Source organism: Simochromis diagramma, unplaced genomic scaffold (assembly GCF_900408965.1).
Source record: "Simochromis diagramma unplaced genomic scaffold, fSimDia1.1 OVJJ01000596.1, whole genome shotgun sequence".
NCBI lineage: Eukaryota > Metazoa > Chordata > Actinopteri > Cichliformes > Cichlidae > Simochromis > Simochromis diagramma.
This window is the reverse complement of record NW_024387245.1, coordinates 20,342,972-20,365,738: the sequence shown is the minus strand read 5'-3', so window position 1 is coordinate 20,365,738 and position 22,767 is coordinate 20,342,972. Positions and strand designations below refer to the sequence as shown.

At 41.0% G+C, this 22,767-nt stretch overlaps 1 protein-coding gene and 1 long non-coding RNA gene across 2 annotated transcripts in view; one reads left to right on the top strand and one right to left on the bottom strand.

The window, feature by feature from the left end:
* niban2a (niban apoptosis regulator 2a) overlaps positions 1-22,764 on the top strand; it is a 29,433-nt gene extending 6,669 nt beyond the window's left edge. The window contains exons 2-14 of the mRNA XM_040053564.1: positions 405-535; positions 1,968-2,096; positions 2,181-2,286; positions 3,221-3,388; positions 13,108-13,223; positions 16,626-16,730; positions 16,820-16,982; positions 17,965-18,152; positions 18,279-18,434; positions 18,667-18,780; positions 19,083-19,190; positions 20,105-20,216; positions 20,316-22,764. Coding sequence (XP_039909498.1) covers positions 405-535; positions 1,968-2,096; positions 2,181-2,286; positions 3,221-3,388; positions 13,108-13,223; positions 16,626-16,730; positions 16,820-16,982; positions 17,965-18,152; positions 18,279-18,434; positions 18,667-18,780; positions 19,083-19,190; positions 20,105-20,216; positions 20,316-21,202 — 2,483 coding nt within the window. The 3' untranslated portion in view covers positions 21,203-22,764. The remainder of the gene's footprint in view (positions 1-404; positions 536-1,967; positions 2,097-2,180; positions 2,287-3,220; positions 3,389-13,107; positions 13,224-16,625; positions 16,731-16,819; positions 16,983-17,964; positions 18,153-18,278; positions 18,435-18,666; positions 18,781-19,082; positions 19,191-20,104; positions 20,217-20,315) is intronic.
* On the bottom strand, positions 6,691-15,759 carry LOC120713944. Its single transcript, XR_005691328.1, has 4 exons — positions 15,367-15,759; positions 12,055-12,138; positions 8,707-8,796; positions 6,691-8,544 (listed from the first exon to the last, which is right to left on the bottom strand). It is a non-coding gene; the product is annotated as an uncharacterized LOC120713944 (long non-coding RNA).
* Positions 22,765-22,767: the final 3 nt, after the last annotated feature.

Below are 22,767 nucleotides of genomic sequence, written 5' to 3'. Positions count from 1 at the left end.
TTTAAATAAGCAAGTGAAAGAGACAGCGTGCCTTCACACGAGAACAGCGGCTCTTTATCTAACTCGGTTAATTTTTGACAATGAAATTTAAACTGCAGCACTGGTGACTTTTGAAAAACATGCTTGGAACAGAGTGAGCCAGTCTGTCCTTTCAGGAATTTAATTTCTTTTCTCTCTGACTTGGGTTGCCAGACTCAAAATAAAGTATTAAGCATTTAAGTAGTATAATTAGGTCAATTTCTGACTTTATAAATGTCTAAAGTTACCTTGTGAAAGAAAACTGCAGAACTTATCGTTTGTCCTTCTACTATAAGACATAAGATAGATTGTGTTAATCATGCACTGGTGCAGAAGACGACACATTCCCTGATTTTGTGTGTGTGTGTGTGTCTCTCCCCCTGCAGCTCGGACCAGAGAATGGATGAAAGAGTTCAGCCAAGTGTACGAGCAGCAGTATGCAGTCGCCCTCTTCAACAGCGTCCGCTTTGAGATAGAAGGAGGAGGAGGGACACAGTCTCAGCTGCTTCACAGAAAGGTATGACACTTGGTCATTCAATGGGAAAAAAACAAATAAAATAGTGGCCTCCACTGGACCCCCTCAGAATCTGTTTATATTTCTGAACATTTAATAAAGCCATGCAAAGCACAAGAGACAGCCAGGTGGAATAGAGCGTGGAGAGGTGGAGGTATGCTCTGGATAGGAGAGGAATAGAAGTCAGTAGAAGCAAGACAGAATGCATGTGTGTGAATGTGATGGAGACGCGTGAAACAGTGAGCCCTGCGGTCAACCATCCAAAGCAACAGACAGTGCTAAAGAGATGAAGAAGAGAGGAGAGCACAGGCAGGGTGGAGCAGGTGGAAACGAGTGTCAGGAAGGATATCAGCAAAAGTGAAAGAGAGGTTTACAAGATGTTAGTGAGACCGGCCATGACGTGTGGTTTGGAGATGGTGGCACTGACAAAAAGACAGGAGTTAAAGGTTTTATTGGGAGTGAGCAGGACAAAGTAAGAAATGAGTACATCAGAGTTTTGGCATTGTTTAAACATGCACACAGGCGGGACAGCCAACAGACTTTGATGATGCACACGGTGCATGAATGAGGTCATCTTTGGGAATGTACAAGGACATTACCTAATGAGCAAGCCCCCTGCTTTATTTCTCAGCAGTCTTTGTGTTCCCTTTTATCTTTGTGGTCACTTGTTGAAGGCTGGATTTTTTTTTTTTTAAATCCATGTTTTCTAACTCTGGAGGGAAAGTGGAGCACATTTTACACACGAGCAGAGGTGCCGTTTCTCTTATGCAGGTTCATCTTTTCTGGTCACTGTGTGGGAGTCAGCAGCTCGTGTGATCCAGCACACAGCAAGAAACTATCCTGTTTGAAAAGACTTTGAGTTATTAAAATGTTGGACTAAATGTGTAAAAAAAAAAAAAACCTTTAATATTTAACTGTAGTGGAATCTATTTGAATCCCCTTCCCATTTTTTAACTTATAGATAAATACTTGATTGATTTCTGAGCTGATCGGGCACTTTTACCCTCCCACCCCCCACCACCAGTGACCCTGCCACAAAATCCACATAAAAGTCTGCAGCTGTTAGCAAACAGAAGCCAAGCCATTTATAATCATCATTATGTTTTGGGCCTACCGTTTCACTCGCTCGGAAGCAGTAAGCCTTTGTTTTTTCTTCCTATCTGAGCAATTATTGTTTAATCCAAGACAGGAAAACAAAGTGGGTGGTGTATATCCTTTTGTAAACATGTTTCAGTAAAAAAAACAAAAGAAAAACAAAATGAAAACTCCACCCTGTCACGTTTGGAAAAACCTGTTAAGCGTCAAGTTGATTAGTTATGGGAGATTGTAACAACACCCAGTTGTCTTAATAATGCACAGTATACACCTGTTAGAGTTTGTATCCTAAGGTACAGTAACGCATGCAATCTTTTGTGTGTGCGTTTGCATTTTTCAGGACCCTCTGGCAGGTTGCACCATCTTCTCAGGGAGTCTGTTTCAGTACCTGGAGGAGAATCGGAAATGGAGGAACCGTTTTGTCTTTGTGCCCAAGGACTACACCATAAACCTCTATGAGAGCAAAGCTGTGAGTAAAGCTACTTATTGCACTAGACTTATGTCCGGTTAGACAATTTGGTCACCTGCATTAAAACCATTTCACCACCAACAGGCACACGAACGGGGACTGCACCCAAAATTAACCATCAACTGCGCCGGGTACAAGGCCCTGACGTCAATGGAGGAGTACATGGAGCTGATTAATAAAAGTCTGCCAGGTTAGAAAATAACACAATATACAGTTGTTAGTCATCAAATTCTGAAATGACTAAGCCCCTTTTAAGATGCAAAGGGCTCAAAATGACTCTCTCTTTGGGTTTTTGTGGTGCTATGCCCACATTGTTTAAGAGTTGTCCACCACATTGGTCATAATAAAACCATGGCTTGTAGATAAAAAAAAAAAAGAAAAAAAGAAAGTGAATCCACCATCTGGTTGGTGAGTGCTTCCTGGAGGTTGCTGGCAATCACTAGGTAAAATCCGTCTCAAGGAGCAATGCTGTACCAAAAACCTCCTTATGATTGCTTTCGTCCCTAGCAGATTGCCACAAGAGCCCATAATCTTTTATTGAAGATGCAGATTTGTCCACAAATACATGCTAACTAGCCAAGTGGTAGTAAGACCACATGGTAGTAAGTGCAAAAGTTCACCTTTAAAAGTGTGTCTCAGCCTTGCAGCCAACATGTTTCAAAATGTTATTTCTAGTTTGCATTACTCCATTCACAGTTTCACTACCGCCCAGAGTTGCTGGTGAGCATTTGTAGGTGAGTCATCGTATTCAATGCAAACTAGCTAACTGCAGCAATCTGCTAGCAGCCAGAGCAAGTGCAAAGAGGTATTTCTAACTTGTTGGGGAATACACATTTTTGCCTAGCAACTGGGGTTTCCCAGGAGTCATTGACTCTACTATAAGTCTGTGTGACTGGGACCTTATTCGTTTAACCCTATAATGTGACCATGATTGTCCGTACATCTATAATGGTGGAAAGTTATCACACGATTAGCGTCACATGTCTACAAAAATAAATACTTATGTCATTAGTATCTTTTTCCCCCTCCACAGTTTGTCGGATTGTTATAGTAATATTAAACATCATTATTTCCCTCTCCTACAGTGCTTTTGAAATCTCAATTCATCATCTGGTCCATTGCAGGTGTCAAGGCCAAAGTGGGCAGTAACCCATTCATCAAGTGTGCAACCGGGTTCCCCCTCATCCTGTGGCACCCATACGCCCGCCACCACTACTTCTGTGTGATGACCGAGAAGGAGCAGAAGAAGTGGCACGCTGTGCTGCAGGACTGCGTCAGAGACAGTAACAATGGTAACAATGCAAACACACAGCACCACATAAATCGGAAGCGACAGAAACGACTAGAAAGCCAGAGGCTGTGTGAAGTTAATGCAATTCAGATCATATGTACATCTTCTGAGCATGAGCAGTGTTTCTCTCTCTCCACCTTGGCAAACCTCTCTTCCTCTGTACCTTTGTTGGCAGTTCCGATGAGGGTGTGTGTCACAGTGTGAAGCTTTTACATGCCATCTGAGTGAGCAGGTCGATCTGTGCACATGAAATGCTGAAGGAATGGGGTGTATTTGTTTTGTAAATGTTGTTGCCATTGGATCAGATCTACACTCTGTGCATCATTTACAGTCAAGATGAGCATCTGAAACGCTCAAATAGTAGACAACATTAGAAACACAAGAGAAACAATTCTATGTTTGAGAGAAAAGTAGCTTTCTGGTTTATTTTCTAGGCTATTTTTGATGGTTGAAGTGCAGAGTATCACATAGTATTGCCATATCATTTTTTAGCACATTATCAAATTTCTACATTATGCTTTCTAAAGAATATTGCCAAATCATGCTTAAGCACAAGGTCAACCCCCAAAGTCCCATTCCAATTACTTTGTGCCTTAAGGAAATGGATAGGTACAACGTGTGTGTACAACTTAAGGGCTAACACAAAGCCACAAAAGACAGAAAAACACAACTACTGCCAGTTTAGAATAATTGGATGTCCTACGCCTCAACATGCATGTCAGAAGAATTTCGAGTACTCTGAGGAAACGCAGCTACAGGGAAGACTAGCTAACTAAAGCTAACCTATACCAACGTGCTGCTGCCCCAATTCATTTGTGAAATATTTGTAGTTAGCCTCAAGTTTCCAAACACTGTAACTCATGTCACTATTTAGAATGAATTATTGAATAAGTTGAACTGAAACTCATTGTTAAATGAGAAATTTCACCACTAAGACATTACAATACAGTTGCTGCCTTCACTGAGATCCTTTTCATAGCTTTATGGTGTTCTGGAGGATACAGCACTGTTGGCACTTTTAGCATTTCATTTCACAGTCAAAGGATTGTTTAATTAGGGTGGAGGACTCCTCTTCATATTAGTTTCTTTCTTGCAAAGGTGTGACTCATGTGTCATTGTTATTAAGACAGAGATGAGACATCCTGGAGGATGTGCAAACAACAGTGTAATACTTTTTGTGTGTGTGTGTGTGTGTGTGTGTGTGTGTGTGTGTGTGTGTGTGTGTGTGTGTTGCAACACTTGGCTTTCCAGGACTATTTTGAGATTTACGTTTTGGAAGCACTGTGATATAAATGACCCGCCTTCTTCCAATAGCTAATTTGCACATTGGCTGCAAAGTCGAGCTCTGATTGGCAGGAGGAACACGGGCACCAGTTTCTGTGGTATGACTGCACGTGTATGCAGTCTTACATTCAGCGTGCCGCACTTGAGATGAGATTGTATTTTTCATTTTTGAAAAAAAATGAAAAATACAAACTTGAACGATTTGCTGCTGCACTGAAAGTGATCTAGCTTGTTTGGATCCTCTCGGTTGGCAGAGCATGCAGTTAAGTTGTCCCTACTTGTGTTTTAAGTAAGTGAGTGCATTGATCACATTAGGTGTCACTGTAATAATCAAGTCACTTGCATCAAATCACTCAGCAGAAAGATGCCAATCACCCGTGTGTATAGTTTGTACAGCTGTATCCAATGCAACTTAAGCAGTTCTGCGTCACGATTAACGCAACTAAACTTCGTTCACAGAATTTAAAATACTAAATAAATGGCACCAAGATCCTCACCGGGCTGACAAAGTTGCTCAACCTGATTCAGTTTCTTTCAGGCTTGACAGAAGAGCCAACCATTTTGCCAGCACAATCATGTTGCATGAATTCAAGCATTGTGCTTAAGCACACAGTACGATGCTCACAGCTGTTTGCATTTGTATTCATTTAAATACATCCAGCGTGTGATGTATTTAGTTTCTCTGTACCTTCTGTTCCAAAAAAAGGAATTAGAAGTCAGCAACTGACTTTTTTGATCAACTCTGTACCAACTCACCTGTTACTCCCAAACACTGCCTGTCTGGGCATGCTCAGTAAGTGTCAGAGTCTTTGCCGCACATTCCAAGGTTGGGCTTAGCGAATATGTTGTAAGCAGCACAGGGTCCCCGTGGCTGTTAAAGGTAACCTCGCTGCTCTTTGGGTGTGTGAACTTGTATTCATGTTTTTTCTGCTTTGTGCACACATACTGCTTCACTTCAGTGCTCAGAGGACAACCAGATGGCATAAAAGACTCTGCTTGGGAAGAAGGATATATGGTTTTCTGACTTGACCTTTGCCCTTTTAGTTCTTAGTATTCTCATTCAGTCATATAAATAGACAGTAGTTAAATGTCTCTCTTTGACATATTTGAAGGTAGAGTTTACATGTATGTACTCAAGTTTGAAATTATGACCGATTTAGGCAATTAAGCATAAAACAGACCGTATTAGTCACGGTACAGAGGATAAAATGGTATCAGCATAGATGCTACATGCAAAGCTGTCCTTAACGGAACACAGACACCATTCAGCTGGCTTTGATAAGCGGAAACCACAAGTTAAAATGTTCACGCTGACACACCAAAGGCATATTTGAATGCACTAAAGTTCTTGTTGCTTTAGCCCTAACAATTCTTCTATAAAACAATTGGGTACTGTTTTGCATCACCTTAACAGGGTGATTTGCAAAGCGCCCTGCTAATCAGCTCCTCTAACAGGTGACATCATCACCAGCACATGTCATTGGTCAGCATTTTAAGCTCAGTATTATACTACTATGCTGCTGAGAGATGGACCTACAGCAGCTGGATGTTCTCACTGTGTCAGAGAGGCTAGTGATGTAATGTGTGCATGGATGAAACCAAAAGCTGGTCTGAACATGTTAAAGTGACTACACACCAGTCACTTTGACACATTTTACACACCAGTTCTGCTACCAAGATGGGATGTGGCAATTCACCCTTATAATTGAGCTATCACTATAAGAAATCAGCAGCTAAGGATGCTTTCAGGCACGTTGTCAGTTCATTCATTTTAAATCACAGAGTTCCAAAGTTAAACGGGACCCATACCATGTAATTATGTTCCTGATTTTCTGTCATACATCTGTACTTTTAACGATGGTGGAGGCTGATGCTAAACATGGAACTAAGGCACACTGCGGCATTGCCACCTAGCTGTTGTTTAAACCTTCAGTGTATGAGGGGCAGCCAATAAGATGAGGTTGAAATTTGGTGCCATCACTGACATCCGGTTAAACTGCATAAAACTAAAACCTCAGGACTTAAAGATTTATTTTAAAGACACACTTAAATGTGAGAGTTTGGGCTTTTCTGGAAAGGAAACCAAGCCAACATTTCAGTTAAGTGATAAAGGAATACAAAAAGAAATCTGTGATAAGGAAAAAAGGACAGGAAGTCAGGGTGTAGAAAAGTGAGGAAAGGGTCAATTCAATCTTTACTTCAAAAGAGTATGAGAATAAAAATACAGGGATGGAAATGAGCATGAGAGGTCCACATTAAGGTGTCACGTCATGCACTCAAATGTAGTGTGCAACCACAGTCTGGGTCCTCGAGTTTCAGGAAAGAACTGTCCCTGCCCCTACTCCACTGTAGTTATCCTCATAGAGAGTAAAATGTGGTAATGACTGAAAGTGGACCTGGCAGAAGACTACCCTGTGTAAATCCAGAATTTTATTTTTACTACACTAGTTAGAAGCAACTAAAAGCACTTTGACCTCATCACCATTGGTCTCAGTTTATAATTTTACATTATTTTTGCATCTCAATGATTTAAATGCAAATCAAGATATTTCCTGATAATTCAAATTATTATTTCATCCCCAAATTGGTTTAGTTTTGTTGCTGTTTGACCTGCAGAAAGCTGTCCATGCTGCAGGGAATCACAGTCATATAGTCAAAGCCTGCTTCAAGCTTCCCGCTAGAGAACCATCAATCGTGGCCAACTCTCCACACCCACAGCCTCCAAAACCAGTCAACCATCCTCTGCTCTGATCCACAGACCACAGACTAATTAACTGAACAAGAACAGACCTACAATGGGAAAATTCAGAGAACAATAAATCCAGGTTTATAACTAAAGTAGAAGTTAAAGTAGAAGAGCATGGCGCTTCTCTGCATGCAATGTAGTTCAAAATAGAGGCATAATGGATTACATGGCACTGTTACCGTACATCATGCTGTGCCAACATGAAAAATGAACAAACGCAAGGCCTCCTGCATTCACTGCTGCTGGCCTCAAGAGTTTAAAATGGCAGGTTAGGACCTATTCAGTCATGGTTGTGAAGTCTGCAGCTGATGGTATGTTTCAGCGAGTGTTTACTGTACTGTGGGTTTGGCTGGTTCCACGGGTCTGCACCATATGGGGAAATCCTACTCATGCATGTCAGTGGAAGCAGCAGCAGCAGCACTTTGACTCAAAGAAAGAAAGGAAATGTTGGAAAACCTCTTTATTCTGAAGCCAGGTGGTCTGAAGATGAAGTCTCAGATCATCTTTGAGTTGTCGAATAAATAAAAAGAGAGACACATTTGTCAAGATGAAGGCCTGGGAACTCAACTCCTGGCTTCTGCTACAGTCCCGTCAACCAGAGCATGGTGAGAAAGGCAGGGAGGGGAAATGCCTTAAATAAAAAGAGCGTGGTAAGTGCTGCCACATGTGCTATTTATACACAGTACACAGACACACACAGACACACAGTGCAGAGAAACTCTAATCTACTCCTTGATCTAGCTTGGTTCAGACACATGGCGAATGTGTAGCGGTTTACTGGCCTGGCAGATTGTCCAGAAATATTTCTTCTTTCTCTTGGCACCAACAGGACATTTCTCTTTAAAAGGGCAACAAACTGGGAATGCAGCAAATTTACTTTTCAAGAAAATCACACTGGTGATGTGGTCCCAGTGCATGCCTTTAAATATTAAGAATAATACTTAAGGGGGCAAAAAACCTGCCATCTATTCTTTAACTTCATCTGGTACGCATTTGTTTAGCTGCTCATCCTGAATGGGGTGTGTTCTCATTACTGTTAGCAAGCTAAGAAGAGTTGACCAGAACGTCAGGGGTGCATTAGCTCATCCAGTTCATGATCTATTGCAGTTCATGTGCAGTTTAATTCCCTGTAATGTGTGAAGAACAGAAAGAATGTTACAAGTTTTGTTGCCATCAGTTGGCTTTACACACAAATTCAAATAGTTTGAAATTAGAATCACTGAGAAGTCAAGGAGGTTCGCAGTCAGTCATGCCCAGAACAAATGAATGTAATTTTACTAAAACCTTACCATTGCTCTTGAGGAGTGGTGGCTTTTGTGAATTGTGGAAGGACAGACTGATGACAGATGCCTCACATTCGCATGAGCTCATTGAATGATCTAAAAATAACGACATCATGACATGTTTCAGATTTCTTGCTATGAGGTAGGGCAGATAAGACTGTGTGTAGGATGTACTGAAATATCTAATGATCTGTGATACAGTAACATTAGGGACTGTATTGAGATGTAGCTTCTCCAATGTCCCAGTGAGGGAGCCATTTTATTATTGGTTTCTACCAATATTGTGACAACGCGTCTCATATAAGTGAACACTGGGGCAAGTTTTTAAACATAATTAACGAGGTAAATTTTGCATTTACCACCTACAGAATTTAGGTAAAACTTTCACCAGCAGGGGCAGCATTTCACACATGGGTGGGTTGAGATGTTCTCAGCTGTGTGGTGCTATTTAACTGCCATTTCTTTGAGCTACCCCCATTTCCTCAAGGGGCTTGGTCTTTGGCCAGGGCATAGTTGTAGATAGGAATATGCTGGTTAAATAAAGGTTACCTTGACTCACTACACCATCTGGTGGTACAGATCAGTATTACACAAAAGTACAGCCCGGTTCAACCTCAGCTAATATCTCTTCGACGCAATACATAAACACTTTTGGCAAAGTTAAAGCAATCGTAGCTTTGTCAGTCATTCTTTTGGTAGTTTGTTACTCTGGATTTAAACAAAACACACATGTACCTTTAAAAAAGAAAAAAAAGAAAAAGCCCAAGGCAGCGGGTATGATGTCACCCGGTTGATGACTGAGTAACCACAAGTTGTGTGTCTTATACTTTTGAAGAGTTGCTCTAAGCTGAACTAGGGGACAGTTAAATATCAGGTGCAGCATAATAAACACCTGTGCGCGCTTATCTAACCATCACCCAGAAGGGAATGCAGCTTTATCTTTCAACAGCATGCTGGCTGTAGAAGAAAAACTGAAATGTGAAAGAAAAAAAAAGGACCCTACTTCATCTCTGGATCATGAACGCCATTTGTTGTTAATTACCTTCATTTAACCGTGATGTGAAAATGTTTGACATTAAAAATTACTGCTACGAGCATGGCCTGGGATCAGATGAGCAGAATGACCCTAGTCTGTTTTTAACAATGGCAAAAACTGGAGCTCGTGGGGGAAAAACCCACACATGTACATGAAGTCCACACAGAAGGGCCCTACATTTCAACCCTGGACCCTCTCAATGGCTATTCACTGAGCTTTAAAAGGCCAAGTGGCTAGTTATTATCGCTACATTAACATTTTATGGGTATGATTACAGTTGCTGTATAAAATCTAGCAGTCTTTTTTACTAATTTAGGGTTGTCTATTTGAAAAATATCCATTTTGCTCTATCACATCATATTTTTTGCAATTGTAAACATGATCCAGATATTTTTTGCTTTATCTGTGAATGCTTTTTCACATCTAAACAACAACAAAACTTTACTGATTTTCTGAGAAAGGAATATTTGTATTATTTTGGTATGAAATTGTGACAAGACAAGCGACGGGCACATCATTGAGTTTGTCGGGCGAGTGTTGAAAACTTCCAAGCATCAACTACGGAAAAAGAGGAGCTTGGGTTTCAGAGGGAGTCACTGAATCACTATGATGACTGCTACTTCTGTTTAGTCAATATTTCTGGATACAGTTACAAAACTAAATCATCTATCAGTTGCTCTAGCTTGAGACCTGTGCTGCATTCAGATGAAATAACACCTCCCATATTTACCAGCTTAGCCTGACTGACTTTGAAGATCAGTATTCTAGTATCTCCCTCCCAAAGTTATTCGCTCAGCAGCTGGAAGCGACTGAGTTGCTGGAGTCAAGGCCATCCAAATGGTCTTTTTATGGACACCGTGAGAAGGATTTTATTCTGTTCTTATAAATGAATGACGACACTGTTATGTTGATGTTGAAGGTCTTTTGGGGTCAGTGGGTTGTGAGTGTAACGAAGGCGAGTGGAGGCTGTTCAATTATAGCTGAAACGCCAGCCTAACATGTGTCCTACTGCTCAATGGCAATTACTTTACATCCGAGGTTATTCTGTCCAGTTAAAATAAACCTTTTGTTTATCATTGAATCAACCACTTTCTTGAAAACAGCAGAAATTGTATTTTTCCACACGGCAACAGTTATCACCTGTCTGGTAAACCATAAAACAGCGTTTCATTGCATTTCACATCCTAATGACGGCTTACCACCTGTCAGCATCACAGCCATCTTAACTGAGTGCCACCATTGTGCTTCTAGCTTCAGTGCCCAATGACTTCTCATTAAAACGTGCCAAAACAAACCAGCGACCCCGGCCCTCAGCTTTTCATCAGAATTTGTTCGCTGAATGCTTCCTGTCTGGCTCTGCCCCTCCCCCCCCCCACTCCTTCTTAGTAACTTCCTGTCTTTGTCAACCTCGTCTGAGTCAGCCACAGAAGAAACACTCACATGGGGATAGTGGGCCTTGTGCACTGTAGACTTCACAGACAGCAGTTCACTACTCAGGAATGCTCGAGCTAACAAACCATTCATCCATTGGTAGAACAGGACACTTTGCTACTTCGGTTACCTCATTACTGACACTTCAAGACAAGTCAGCGTCACGGAAACAGTAGGAATAAACACTGGGAAAGATGTTTTGACAGGCTCGAGTACACAGACAGGTCTTGACAATGTTACACAGTAATACAGTCAAGACGTCACCTGATTTTTAATATATTAATGGTTGTAATGGCTGAGTTGGCACAACCTGCAATCATAAACATTATTGGTATAAATTCTACTGGCACAAAGGTCAGCATGTAAACATGAGGAAATTCTTGTATTTTTTTCCTACCAGCTGATCTTTCTCTTAAGCTGAACACTGGTGTCAGCAAACAACATGGCCTTTAATGTACACCACCAAGTTTGTGCAGACTTAACAATGAATGTGATGAAACCTGATAGACTTTAAAATCCAATATATATTTTTTATAAAGCTTTTTTAGTTTCTTTGTTTCAAAAGGTGAAAAAACTAAAATATCAACACAGATATTTAGATATTTTATACAGTTAGTATGTGCATAGTTTTTAAAAAGTCATGGAGCATTTAGGGTTGATCATTTTATTAAAAAAATTCTATATAACTGCAGTATATCTATTTCAAATAATGTGATAAATACTAGTTGATTTTGTCATAAATAATAGTACTAGACTTTGATCATGTTTAAATATTTAAAACTAAAACATAAAAAAAGAACAAATTATACTTTTTTTAAATGTATTTTTTTCCAATCTTGGCTCAATCAAGTAAAAGTGTTTACATGTTCTGAGTCAGGAAACAGTACCTTGCAGGAATGGGGTCAGCTTAACCCACCACACCTTGGCTCCACTGATGATGCAGAAGCAGCAGACAGCAGGCTTTGGATATTCTGGAAATAAAAGTTGTGTTTGGGCTAAAGGCCACATTGATTTTCTGCACCATGTTGTAGTACAAAGTGGTGTTGCTTGAAAGTAGAGCCAAGCTGTAGCACAACTTTAGCCGATATCTTGTCAACATAGGTGTTTTTGACAAAGTAACAGCAGTTGGTTCTTCACATTCTGTTTTCATGAAACATTCTGTGACATTTTGAATGTATTTTTAAAGACAGAAATTTACAATATGTAATTTTAATGAAAGCCTAGTTGGAAAAACAAACAAACTGTAAATCACTTCCTTAATTACAAAGGACTGCTTCTTTCTTGTTGGCAACAGAGAAAACACAACTGAAACATTGGTCACTTTTATTGAAAGGGAGAACTGCTCTGAATAACAAGCTGCTAATTACAGGGATGTTTTATTCCACACACCTGTTTATACTATTGTGTGGGATTCATGACTTTCCGCACTCTGTCCTTTTATGCTCCTTGACAATAAGTGAGAGAAGCCGCGCTTGACTTCAGCTCCGGGTGTATTTTCATCACACCAGCTACAAGATAAGAACAAACTTCCTAAAAAATGCACGCATGTGGCCGAGTGCTTTCTGAGCCGTTTCTATTGTCCTGTCAACTGCGAGGGGTAGTAACTATAGCAACCATATGAATCTGTCCTTCAACAAACCAGCTACTTCCTGTTTTGAGAGATGACACACTCCAGGAACCGTTACTGAATATACCGCTGACCAAAATTAGGCTCCCAGACTGTCCCACAGAGTGACTCAGATGTGATGGAAACAGTTTTTGTTGGTGTTGCAGAAACTGTTGCGATAAAGCAGCACCACACCCTTTATTCTGCACTACAAAGACATCATCCAGCACCCAATTACTAAGACACTTTTCAGTCTGCTGAGTATTCTCATGAATAGAGAAAGGATGATATCTTGTTTCTCAACTTTTGCCCATTTCTTCCCTGCCCCCGACAGGTCTGCCGGAGAACTGCACTGTTAAGACGCCGGCATTCACCGACGCTGTGAGACTCCACAGACAAGCCCGAGGACAATACGGGACCTGGGATATGATGTGTGGAACACCACCACAGGTTAATCACAAATAAATCGCAATACCATACATTTCCACAGCACCTACAATGAGTTATAGATATTTTATATACTTTGTGACAGTAAATAGTGTGAGCAGATAGACTAAAGGCCTTGTTCTGCTCTGGAGAGTCACTTTGAACTGCGGTACCACTCTGACCAGAACCTTCAACACACAGAACTGGTTAATGTGCTGGGAAACAGAACAAGGACTAATGGCAGTCCAAGAAGCCTATAAGACTGTTTATGGAGAGGATGAGGAAGACTGGCACAAAAGTAATTAGCAGTAGGGAAAATATTTAGGCCTGAGGCTAACTGCTTAATCACTAGTAAGTGGATCGTGGGGATCCTTCTCTTAAATAGATTAAAAATGCTGAATGAGTCACAAAATGCAGTTGGGCAGCAGTCAATATACCTGGCTGACTTGTCCAAGTCAGACATTATCCCAGTTTTATTTGGCCCCAAAAAAATCAGGTGTTTCGATGAGGGGGGTTTATTTTTTAAATCATTTCTGTTAAAATGGCTTTTGTCAAGTCAGGCAACACAGAAACTAACTGCTGAAAATGCTGACCCGTAATCATAAACTTTTTGTGCACTACATAATGCCACAACCTGGGTATCTAAACCCTTTACCAGTGGCTGACGTTGCTTGTGGATGTCAAATTAACATAAATACATGTGAAATACATGTGCCGGGGCACAAAGAATGAATGATAAGCGCCTCATTTCAGGAAGTTTAACTCTGCTCGCAGATTCTGTCAGGGAACAGTTTTCTGGGGCCACACCTTAATTTCTTTCTGTGCCGCTGCTCTGACACCAACTCAAAATAACAAGACTGCTGCAGGTTATGGTTAAAAGACATTTTCAGGAGCAATTAATCTTTCTCTGCGAGTAACTCAGAGTGCAGGTCAGGGCTATAGGTGAAGCTGTTGAGAGGCCACGATGACGAATGAAACACACACCCTCTCCTCACATCAGAGAGCAAGAATGCACCTACACAAATCCTTCAAAGAGGCCAAAAACACCTCAACCCACATACCAGCAATTACAAGGACCTAGTCTCAGTCTTTGCCAGAGCCGAGTACAGCCCTGTGTTTATGGCAGCCACCTTTTAGCTATAAACACTTTCAGTCTGAATGTCAGTTTAATATTTAGTTTTCCTGAACATTACAGTGTTTACTCCATGCCACATGGACACTGAATAGAAATGTGATATAGATGTAGGTTGGGCTTTTCTACTGTTAAGGGGCCAAATGTTCCTTTTCTTTCAGTCTAACAGAGACGCTGGCATTAAGGCTCATGCACGTAATGCTACAAATACTTTGGATAAACATCTATAGGGAATTAAGAGAGAAATACAGCCAGTTTATGCAACCACTTTTATCCTTTGCTACAAAAACCAACCGTAAAATAATTCTGAAAAAAACCTTTAACACAGTCAGTGCCTCCAGGTAAAATTTCCTCATTGTTCCATTATGTAAAGTTCAATGTTTTCAGGCCTAATTTCCAAGTAGAGATGGAGCATTATGGGTAATACAAAGGAATCCTTTGTATGGGTTCAAATGTTTTCTTAATTGAAACAGATGGCAGGGTTATGTCTGCAGGGTATTTATTGAGATGTAGTCAATCATTTTTCTGATTCCTATTATATAGCTTGGCTTTTTACATTTATTATAAGGGAAAATATGAAGCAAACACTCACCAGTACTTCAGTGGTTAAGATTAACCTTCCACTAATAAAAGCCATGCACCGTGATGCTAAATGGGCTGTTTGAATTTTCTAAAGCAACTTAAAAACATTAACTTCTACTTAAGACCAGTGTTGTCACTGAGCCAGTAGGAAATGTCGGGGGGGGTGTGTGACAAAATCTGCCCCAACACTCATTATATTCAGACAATCCAAGTAGCTGTGTGAAAACAACAAGCAGTGAATGCAGCACACAGGTAGCTGGAAGCAGCATTAACAGAGAACCATCAACAAGCCATAAAGCATGAAACAGGCTCACTGGGGAAATATAAGTTGACCATAACTGAGGCATTGTCATTGTTATTAGTGGTGTGCGCTGTTAGCTTTATGGTTTACTTGCAGGCCTACAAACGCAAACAGAGGCAATGAATACAGTTTGCAAGCAAACATTTACTGACCTTGTTGAACTCATGGAGGCACAGAGAGCCTAAAAAACTCCCCCAGGTGTCGTTCAAACTTCACTGGTGATACAGCCAGAACATCAAACCAGTTCTCCCACAGAACAGGCCTCCAGCAGTGTACTCATATTGCTGGTGGACTAACTCCTCAATGAAATGCTACGTTAGCAACAGCAGATTAGCATGAAGGATCAAATCAGAGGGGCAGGGCTTTAGTGGTTTAAATTCAAGGCCTTTCACAAAAGGGCCAGAGTTACCATGGTAACTAATTGCAGGTATATGTCTAGGCTAGCTATGAGGGTTTTTATTTGTACTGTATTTCAAATATTTCTCTGGCAGTGTGCTAGTGCTAGTTTTTGGCAGTATCCCTTTAAAAATATCCAATTTTAACTTACTACAGTAAATATAGAGACAAACATGGAATAACACCCCAAATAACATCAAATTTTTGGTCTAAATGTAGCTTTAGACCAAAATTTTGACTCTGACTGCCTCATCTCGCTCTGGTTTATGAAATTCGGGCTACATCTGATCTGGTGTCGCACTTTATATGTGACTGCATTTGTATCCCACATTTTAACCAAAGACGCAGACAGAACAGCAGTTGAAATAACAGTTAACAGTTTGAACCGTTATTGCGACAGAAAAAGCAAAGACCTTTACTTTCCATTAATGCTTGCTGTAGGATAACTTCTTTCATTTTAATCTTGATATCAGTGAGCCTGTTTGAGGTTGAATAGGGTCGGCTTTTATGGCCATTTAAAGTCAAGTTATACAGTGAAGGATAGCATATCAGCAATCAATAGAGCAAATATACTACAGAAAAAAAACGCTGCTGGATTTCGGGCTACAACATATCTGTTATTTGTAAAGCCCGCTGCGTGGAAAATCTATGCTGCTTTTGTCTGGCTGTTCATTACCCAGCAACATAGCCATCACCAAATATTTAGTTTAGCTTAGTTAAAGCATCATGGAGGATCTGAGCTTCGTGAGTGTTTGTCAGTTGTGAGGGCAGTGCCAGTAAAAGCAGCCTTCCTGCCTCCCAGTGTCCCACTGTGTTCATGTAGCCATACAGGAAAGAGGAGCTTATTTTTAGGCTCTATTTTTTTGTTTTTCTTTAGCTGGTTGGCATATAGTAACTATATCATCCTGTTAGCTGTGGACAGGCAGATGATTTCATAACTCATAGTATGAAATTTTTGCAAGTCAATCTAATTATAAATCTAAAAGCATTTATTCTACGTGTTGTGTGTGCGCAGATTTTGGCTAATCTGGTGATGGAGACCCTTCACCCTGACATAAGAAACATGATCGTCCCTCGCCTAAAGGGGAAGATGCAGCAGAGGCAGAAGAACTGGATGCTGGTGAGTTTCTGTCAATCTGTACAGTAAACTTGTAAAAAAAACACACAAGTCAACCAGTGCAAACCATTTATGCTCTTGAACTCCTCCAGATATCGGATGCCGTGTACAAGCAGGTGTTGACTCAGACCACCGGGCAGTACGAAGCTCTGGTTGAAGCCTGCGAGGCCCAGAGAGGCCCACTAGACGCCAGGCTGCGAACCGATATGGACCAGATCATCACGTCTAAAGAACATGTCAGCAGCAAGATCCGAGGTATCAGCAGGAAGATATTCCAGTTTCAGCTGTCACAGACATAAAAAGTACCCCGGGTGAATTCCGTACACTGCCTCAGTTTACATCCTCACTCGTGTGTATGCAGGATGCTGTTGAAAATGGTTCACTCGGTACTCGCTGTGACTTGACACGTAACCCCCTCGATCACAGATGTGTGCTCTATTGTTCGCCCACTATTTGACTCAGTGACATGTAGCTGTGGATTCTCTGAATCAGCGGTTTTGGCAGAGAGGAGTGATTAGTCTGATCACCGCATGCTCAAAATTCTAAAATCCCTTTTTTGACATTTAGTGACAGGTCCTGTAACTCTGTAACTAAACCTCCCTCCTTAGCAGGCATTTTCCACTTCTTCTGGCGTTTGCACATTGTTGTCACAGCTTGTTTTGCCCACTGTAACTTACATATTGCTTGGCGTGCTGAGCTCTAAAGCAGCAGAGTACCCGGTCTTTGGCGCAGGCTGGTTGTTTCCTTCGTGTGTACCATTTCCCACTGAGCTCCCACTGAGTGGGGGAACTGCATTCCTTCACCAGCACTGCAAAGGCCATTTCTGACTTTGTAAATCAACTGAGCAAAATAACAAAGGGTTATGTAAGGGATGTGAGGCTTATGCATGGCTTCATCAGGTGTAACTGTAGCTATGATCTATTTTTATATTTATATTTTTTAGCATCTGCAGTTGCATTGCGTTACACTGGGTAGAAAACCATAAAAACAAAAGGTGTGGCCCTTCCATGGAAGCAGCATTAGTGTGTTTACTTAAATGTCACCACATGCATACCGACCATTTCAACGACCAAATAATATCTCTGATATTGTTGTGACTTTCTACCACAGCTCATTTGAAGTCGGTGCCACACCTTTGTTTTTCTTGTCATCAGCATGCGTCGCTTGCTTACAAGTTTCAGTAACTAACTACTTTTCCCCCTTCTTCCATCCTTCATCTATTGCTTCTGTTGTGCAGCTCTAGTGCTGCCAAAAGCAGAACAGATCCTGCGGACCAACATCCAGCCCTACATCAACTCCATTTTGGAGGAGCTGATGGACCCCACCAGTCGAGGTTTTGCCGAGGTCAGGGATGTTTTCTTCAGGGACATGGTGGAGATAAGCAAGAACTCACTCAACGGAGGGGGCAAAGAAAAAATGGGAGAGGTTAGTGCCTGACAAGGCATGTCCAACCTGCGTTATCCTAAATCAGAAGTCAGCCAAGTTGTTGTTAACTTTCCCTCCTTGGGTCAGTTGCACTCACCACATTGCTCTTCTCTTTCTTTCTTTCAGAACATGGAAAGGCTGTCAATGCTTGCCTTCCATCCAGTGAAAATGCAGAGCTGCTACGAGAAGGTGGAAGAGCTCAACCTAGAGGGACTGCAGCAGAGGTTCGACGTCTCCAGTCCATCTGTGTTCATCAGCAGGGCTCAGATCCTTATGAGGGAGGTAAGATGCAACAACCCTCCTCTGTAATATGATGTGAAATATTAGTTTTAATCACACACTCCTGTCAGGCTCTCTGACAACACTCCCTGCTCCTCAGTAAGCTATAATACAGCAGCATCCACACTACCTCTGCTGAATTGTCTATCGCCACCTGCTGGCCAAAAAAAGAATATGCAATTTGAATCTGAGTTGTGGCACACCTAACCTTTTTATATTGATTTCATTTTGACAGCAAATGGACAATGCAGTGTACACATTTGAACAGCTGCTTAACCAGTCCTTAGAGGCCCAGGGAGACAGTGACATGTGCAAGATCATCCAGAGATGTCAGGACAGAGTTCTCAAGGTAAAACACAAACTCATGGAAAGATCCAAAGAGGAGACGGTCAAATACACACATATATATATATTTTAAAATGATTCTTATATTGCTCACAGTTTTCAGATTAGATATTCCAGGAAAAACCTGTTTGTGTTAATGATGTTTGAGTCGATCAAAGTTCAAATGAACTCAAAGCAGGTTAATTTGATGACTGTCTAAAGAGGAGTGGATTTTACAGCAGCACAGAATAAGTGTTGAAAGGTCTGAATCGCTAAAGGTAATTCATGTCCTTAAGCTATGTTTGTGTTTCTGGTTTTTCCTGTCAGAAATATGACTATGACAGCAGCACGGTGCGCAAGAAGTTCTTCAGGGAGGCTCTGCTGCAGATCATCATCCCCTACATGCTGCAGCAGCTCGCGCCATCCTGCTCACCTGTGAGTAACACTTGAAATAAAAGTGAATGAACTGTCTTACAAACTTTTCCTTACATATAATTTATGGGATTTATAGGATTAAAAACTGTAAATAATAAAACACAAGTGGCATACAATATATGAGTGGGTTGCAAAAGTAGAAAATGTAGTACCTATGAATCACCAAAGCAGCAAATGTACATTTGAGGGGGGAAAAAAAGGCATAAATATAGACTCATAGGGAAAAAAACAAAAATAAAAAAACCTGTTGTCATCCTGTTTCCCCATCCTATTTACTTCATCAATATGATGCTTGTGTCTAAACTAGAACCAGTCCAATGACTACCAAAAGAAATTCAGAGGTTAATCCGTCCTGATTTTTGTCTCACAATAGCGTTCAGTTTCCAAACTAGAAGACTAGTTCTCATAAATCACTTAAAGAACAGGTTTTGAACTGGCACCAGAACTAGCGACAATCACTGAATCACGTCGGTGGAAAAAGAGGTCGCGTAGTTAAATGGCTGCACAGTAGGCAGACGTGTTTCTAAAAGGAATTTTTGCCATGAGTAATGCTTGAAGCTTTTTTGTGAACTGAGCAGTTTTCAATCATATTTCAGCCCTGACCAGAGAACAAAATGACTGTCTATTAGAAATTAGTGAGGGGGATCTCCTCTTCTGCAAACCTTTGGACTATCCCAAAAACTGCTGCAATGGTCATCAAAAGATGTCTTTACTGATAAAATACTGACTCGTCATTAAGGGTACAGGAAGCACGTAAATGTAGTCTTTATGAGGGAAAAAAAAAAAAGAGTTGAGTTGAGGATGCATTTAAAGAGCATTTTTGAGAGTTATGATTTCAGCCTCATCTGCTGACCAACTAAAAGGATTGGTGCTAGAAACGACATCCTGGTCTTATTTGAATTCTGTTTCCTTAGGAGCTGCCTCGTTTCAAGGAGCTAATCTTTGAGGACTTCTCGCGTTTTCTGTTGATAGAAAATATGTTTGAGGAAGTGGTGCTGCAGTCTGTCTCCAAAGACATAATGATGGGTAAGGGCCAGGATCAAGATTTAGAAACAGTTTTCACGATGATGGCATCAATGGATAGCTGCAGTAATAACATGCCTTACCTTTTTTCCCCATGTCCAGCTGTAAAGGAGGCAGCTGTGCAGAGGAGGCATAACCTCTACAGGGACAGCATCATTCTGACCAACAGCGACCCCAACCTGCACCTGCTTGGGGAAAACCACCAGGTGGACTGGGCCACCAAATTTGGCGGTGATGAGCCGGAGGGCTCTGTCAGCAGTGCAGATGAAGGAGGGGGTTTTGGGAGAAGACGCAAGCAGGTGGTGTCAATGATACAGATGGACGGGGTGCCTCTGCCCTATGAGTCCTGCTTGGAGGTCCCAGGGGTGGAGCTGATCCCTGAGGAGGATGCTGAGAGCAAAGAGGAGGAGAATGAGGAGGACCAGTTGGGAAAAGCAGAGGACCTCAGCCCCAAGTCTCCTGATAGCGTGAATGAAATCAGGGACTTGATTAATCCGGTGGTTGAGGTGTTGGTGCCAGTGTCCAAGGAGCAGAGTGAAGTCACCAACAAAACAGAGGCGACCACTGGCAGCATCAGCGTGGAGGATGGGGTCGAGGAGGACATGACTCACGTCACCACTGTGGTGGAGACTGTTCCAAAGGGGTCTCTGCGAGAGAAGACGTCCCCACAAGCAATCCTCCAGCAGCTGGTAGCGAGCAAGAAGCAGGAAGTTGATAAGGAGGAAGCAGCCATCCAGAACGCCATCGAGGAGCTAGAGATAGCAGTGCAGGAAGATGAAAGTGAACAGATTACAGAGATCTCTGCAGCCGAATCAGATAATGAGTCCTCCCCACCACTGGTTACAGACTCCAGCTCACGTGAGGACAGCGGCTTCCAGTCACCCACCAGCGAGGGACCAGTTGACAGCGAGCCTCAGCCAATCACAAATGGTCTGAATGGAGAGGAAAAGATAGTCAACCCTGTAGAAGTGGAGGTTGTTTTATCATAAGAAGACATTCCACGAATAAACTGGAGAAACCTGCAGAGACGAATGGCAGCATGCATAAATATTGAGAAGCTGAATGAATATGGATTGTATTTAAGGGGTTAAAAATGCCTTTTCTTTGTTGCTGTTGATATTGCACACTCCAGAACCCAGTCCTCCAGTTTTTTTTGACACGTATATTTGGTGATTGGTGAGTGTAGACTTTCTTCATATTCCGCATGTGTCAGTAAAGTCATATCCAATCCAAGTTTTTTTTTTTTTTTTGTAATAGCAGGAAATAATTTGAATATCTGTAACATTAAATGCTCTTGTAATTACAACTTACACTTTACTGCAGGTAATCGGAGCCTTGCCTAATGTTCTTAGCCTCTATCTGGTCAGCAGGGGGTGCTACAGCAATACTTTCTTCTTCATCCTGATCTGTATTTATCTATTTTTTTGTAAAATGTTACTTTACAAGCATGCAATTTGTTTACTTTATGGCCTTTATGTTTCAATGCATTTCAGTACAAACAGGCAGGGAATGTTAAATACATCTACAGTAACTTTAAAACAAAGGGTTTTTTTTTTAGTTTTTTTTTTTAAACATTTAAAAAAATAAAGCTTCTTGAAGAACCATCAACAGCTCTGGAGGAAGCCCGCTTGATTATTAGAAGGAAAACTTGGCTTCTAGTGATTCTAGATTATATCACTTGCATCAAATATTACATCTTTTATTTAAAATCATCCATCTAACATCATACACACTGCTGTAGTGATCTCAAGCTGTAAATTTAGCTTGTGTTTTATGTGACAACAGATAATAGGTTATAATTCCAGTCTGTTTGGCAACCCTACAGATAACAGTTTATTTTAGGGGGGTATAATTTGTTTATAGTTTTTATGAGTGGTTTTATGAAAAGAACTTGTTAATTTGGTACTAAAGGGGGGGAAATTGAAGCTCTGTATGTGCACAACAGTATGAATGTTGTTGAATTTAATGTTTTTGCCTGATTCTGCCCTGCTATGTACTAACTGAAAGACTCAAGGTTAGACCTGCGTGTGATTTACATTTTAACACCCAAAAACTTTTTTTTTTTTTTTTTTTAAATTCATAAGAGCAACAGAACTTACACATTGTCAATCATTACTTTTCGAAAAGACAACACCTTCTGTCTTTAGACCATCGATTCCCTTTGAAACAAGGGAAAACAGGGCAGAAGGAGGCAAAAGCAATTAGAAAAATGGGTTTTTAACTATGGTAAGAAATGATTAAACATTGGGTTGACAGTCCATGTATTACAGAATGTCCATATTTAGCCCTTTTCTGTGTGTGAGACACTGACCAAGTCGTATTTTTCCATTAAATCCTGAGCAGTTAATTTAATATTAATGTAACCATTTTATCTAGTCAGGACCCAGATTCATTATTTCCAATGGAGGGCTACCTTGTTTTTATTTATTATAAAACCTGTGTGGATTATAACATTCAGGTGTAAACAGTTTTTTTCCCTGTTTGTTGTACTTACGTTTACTTAAAATATGTATCGAAATGGATGAATAAAAAACAAACCAAGCACAAAACACTT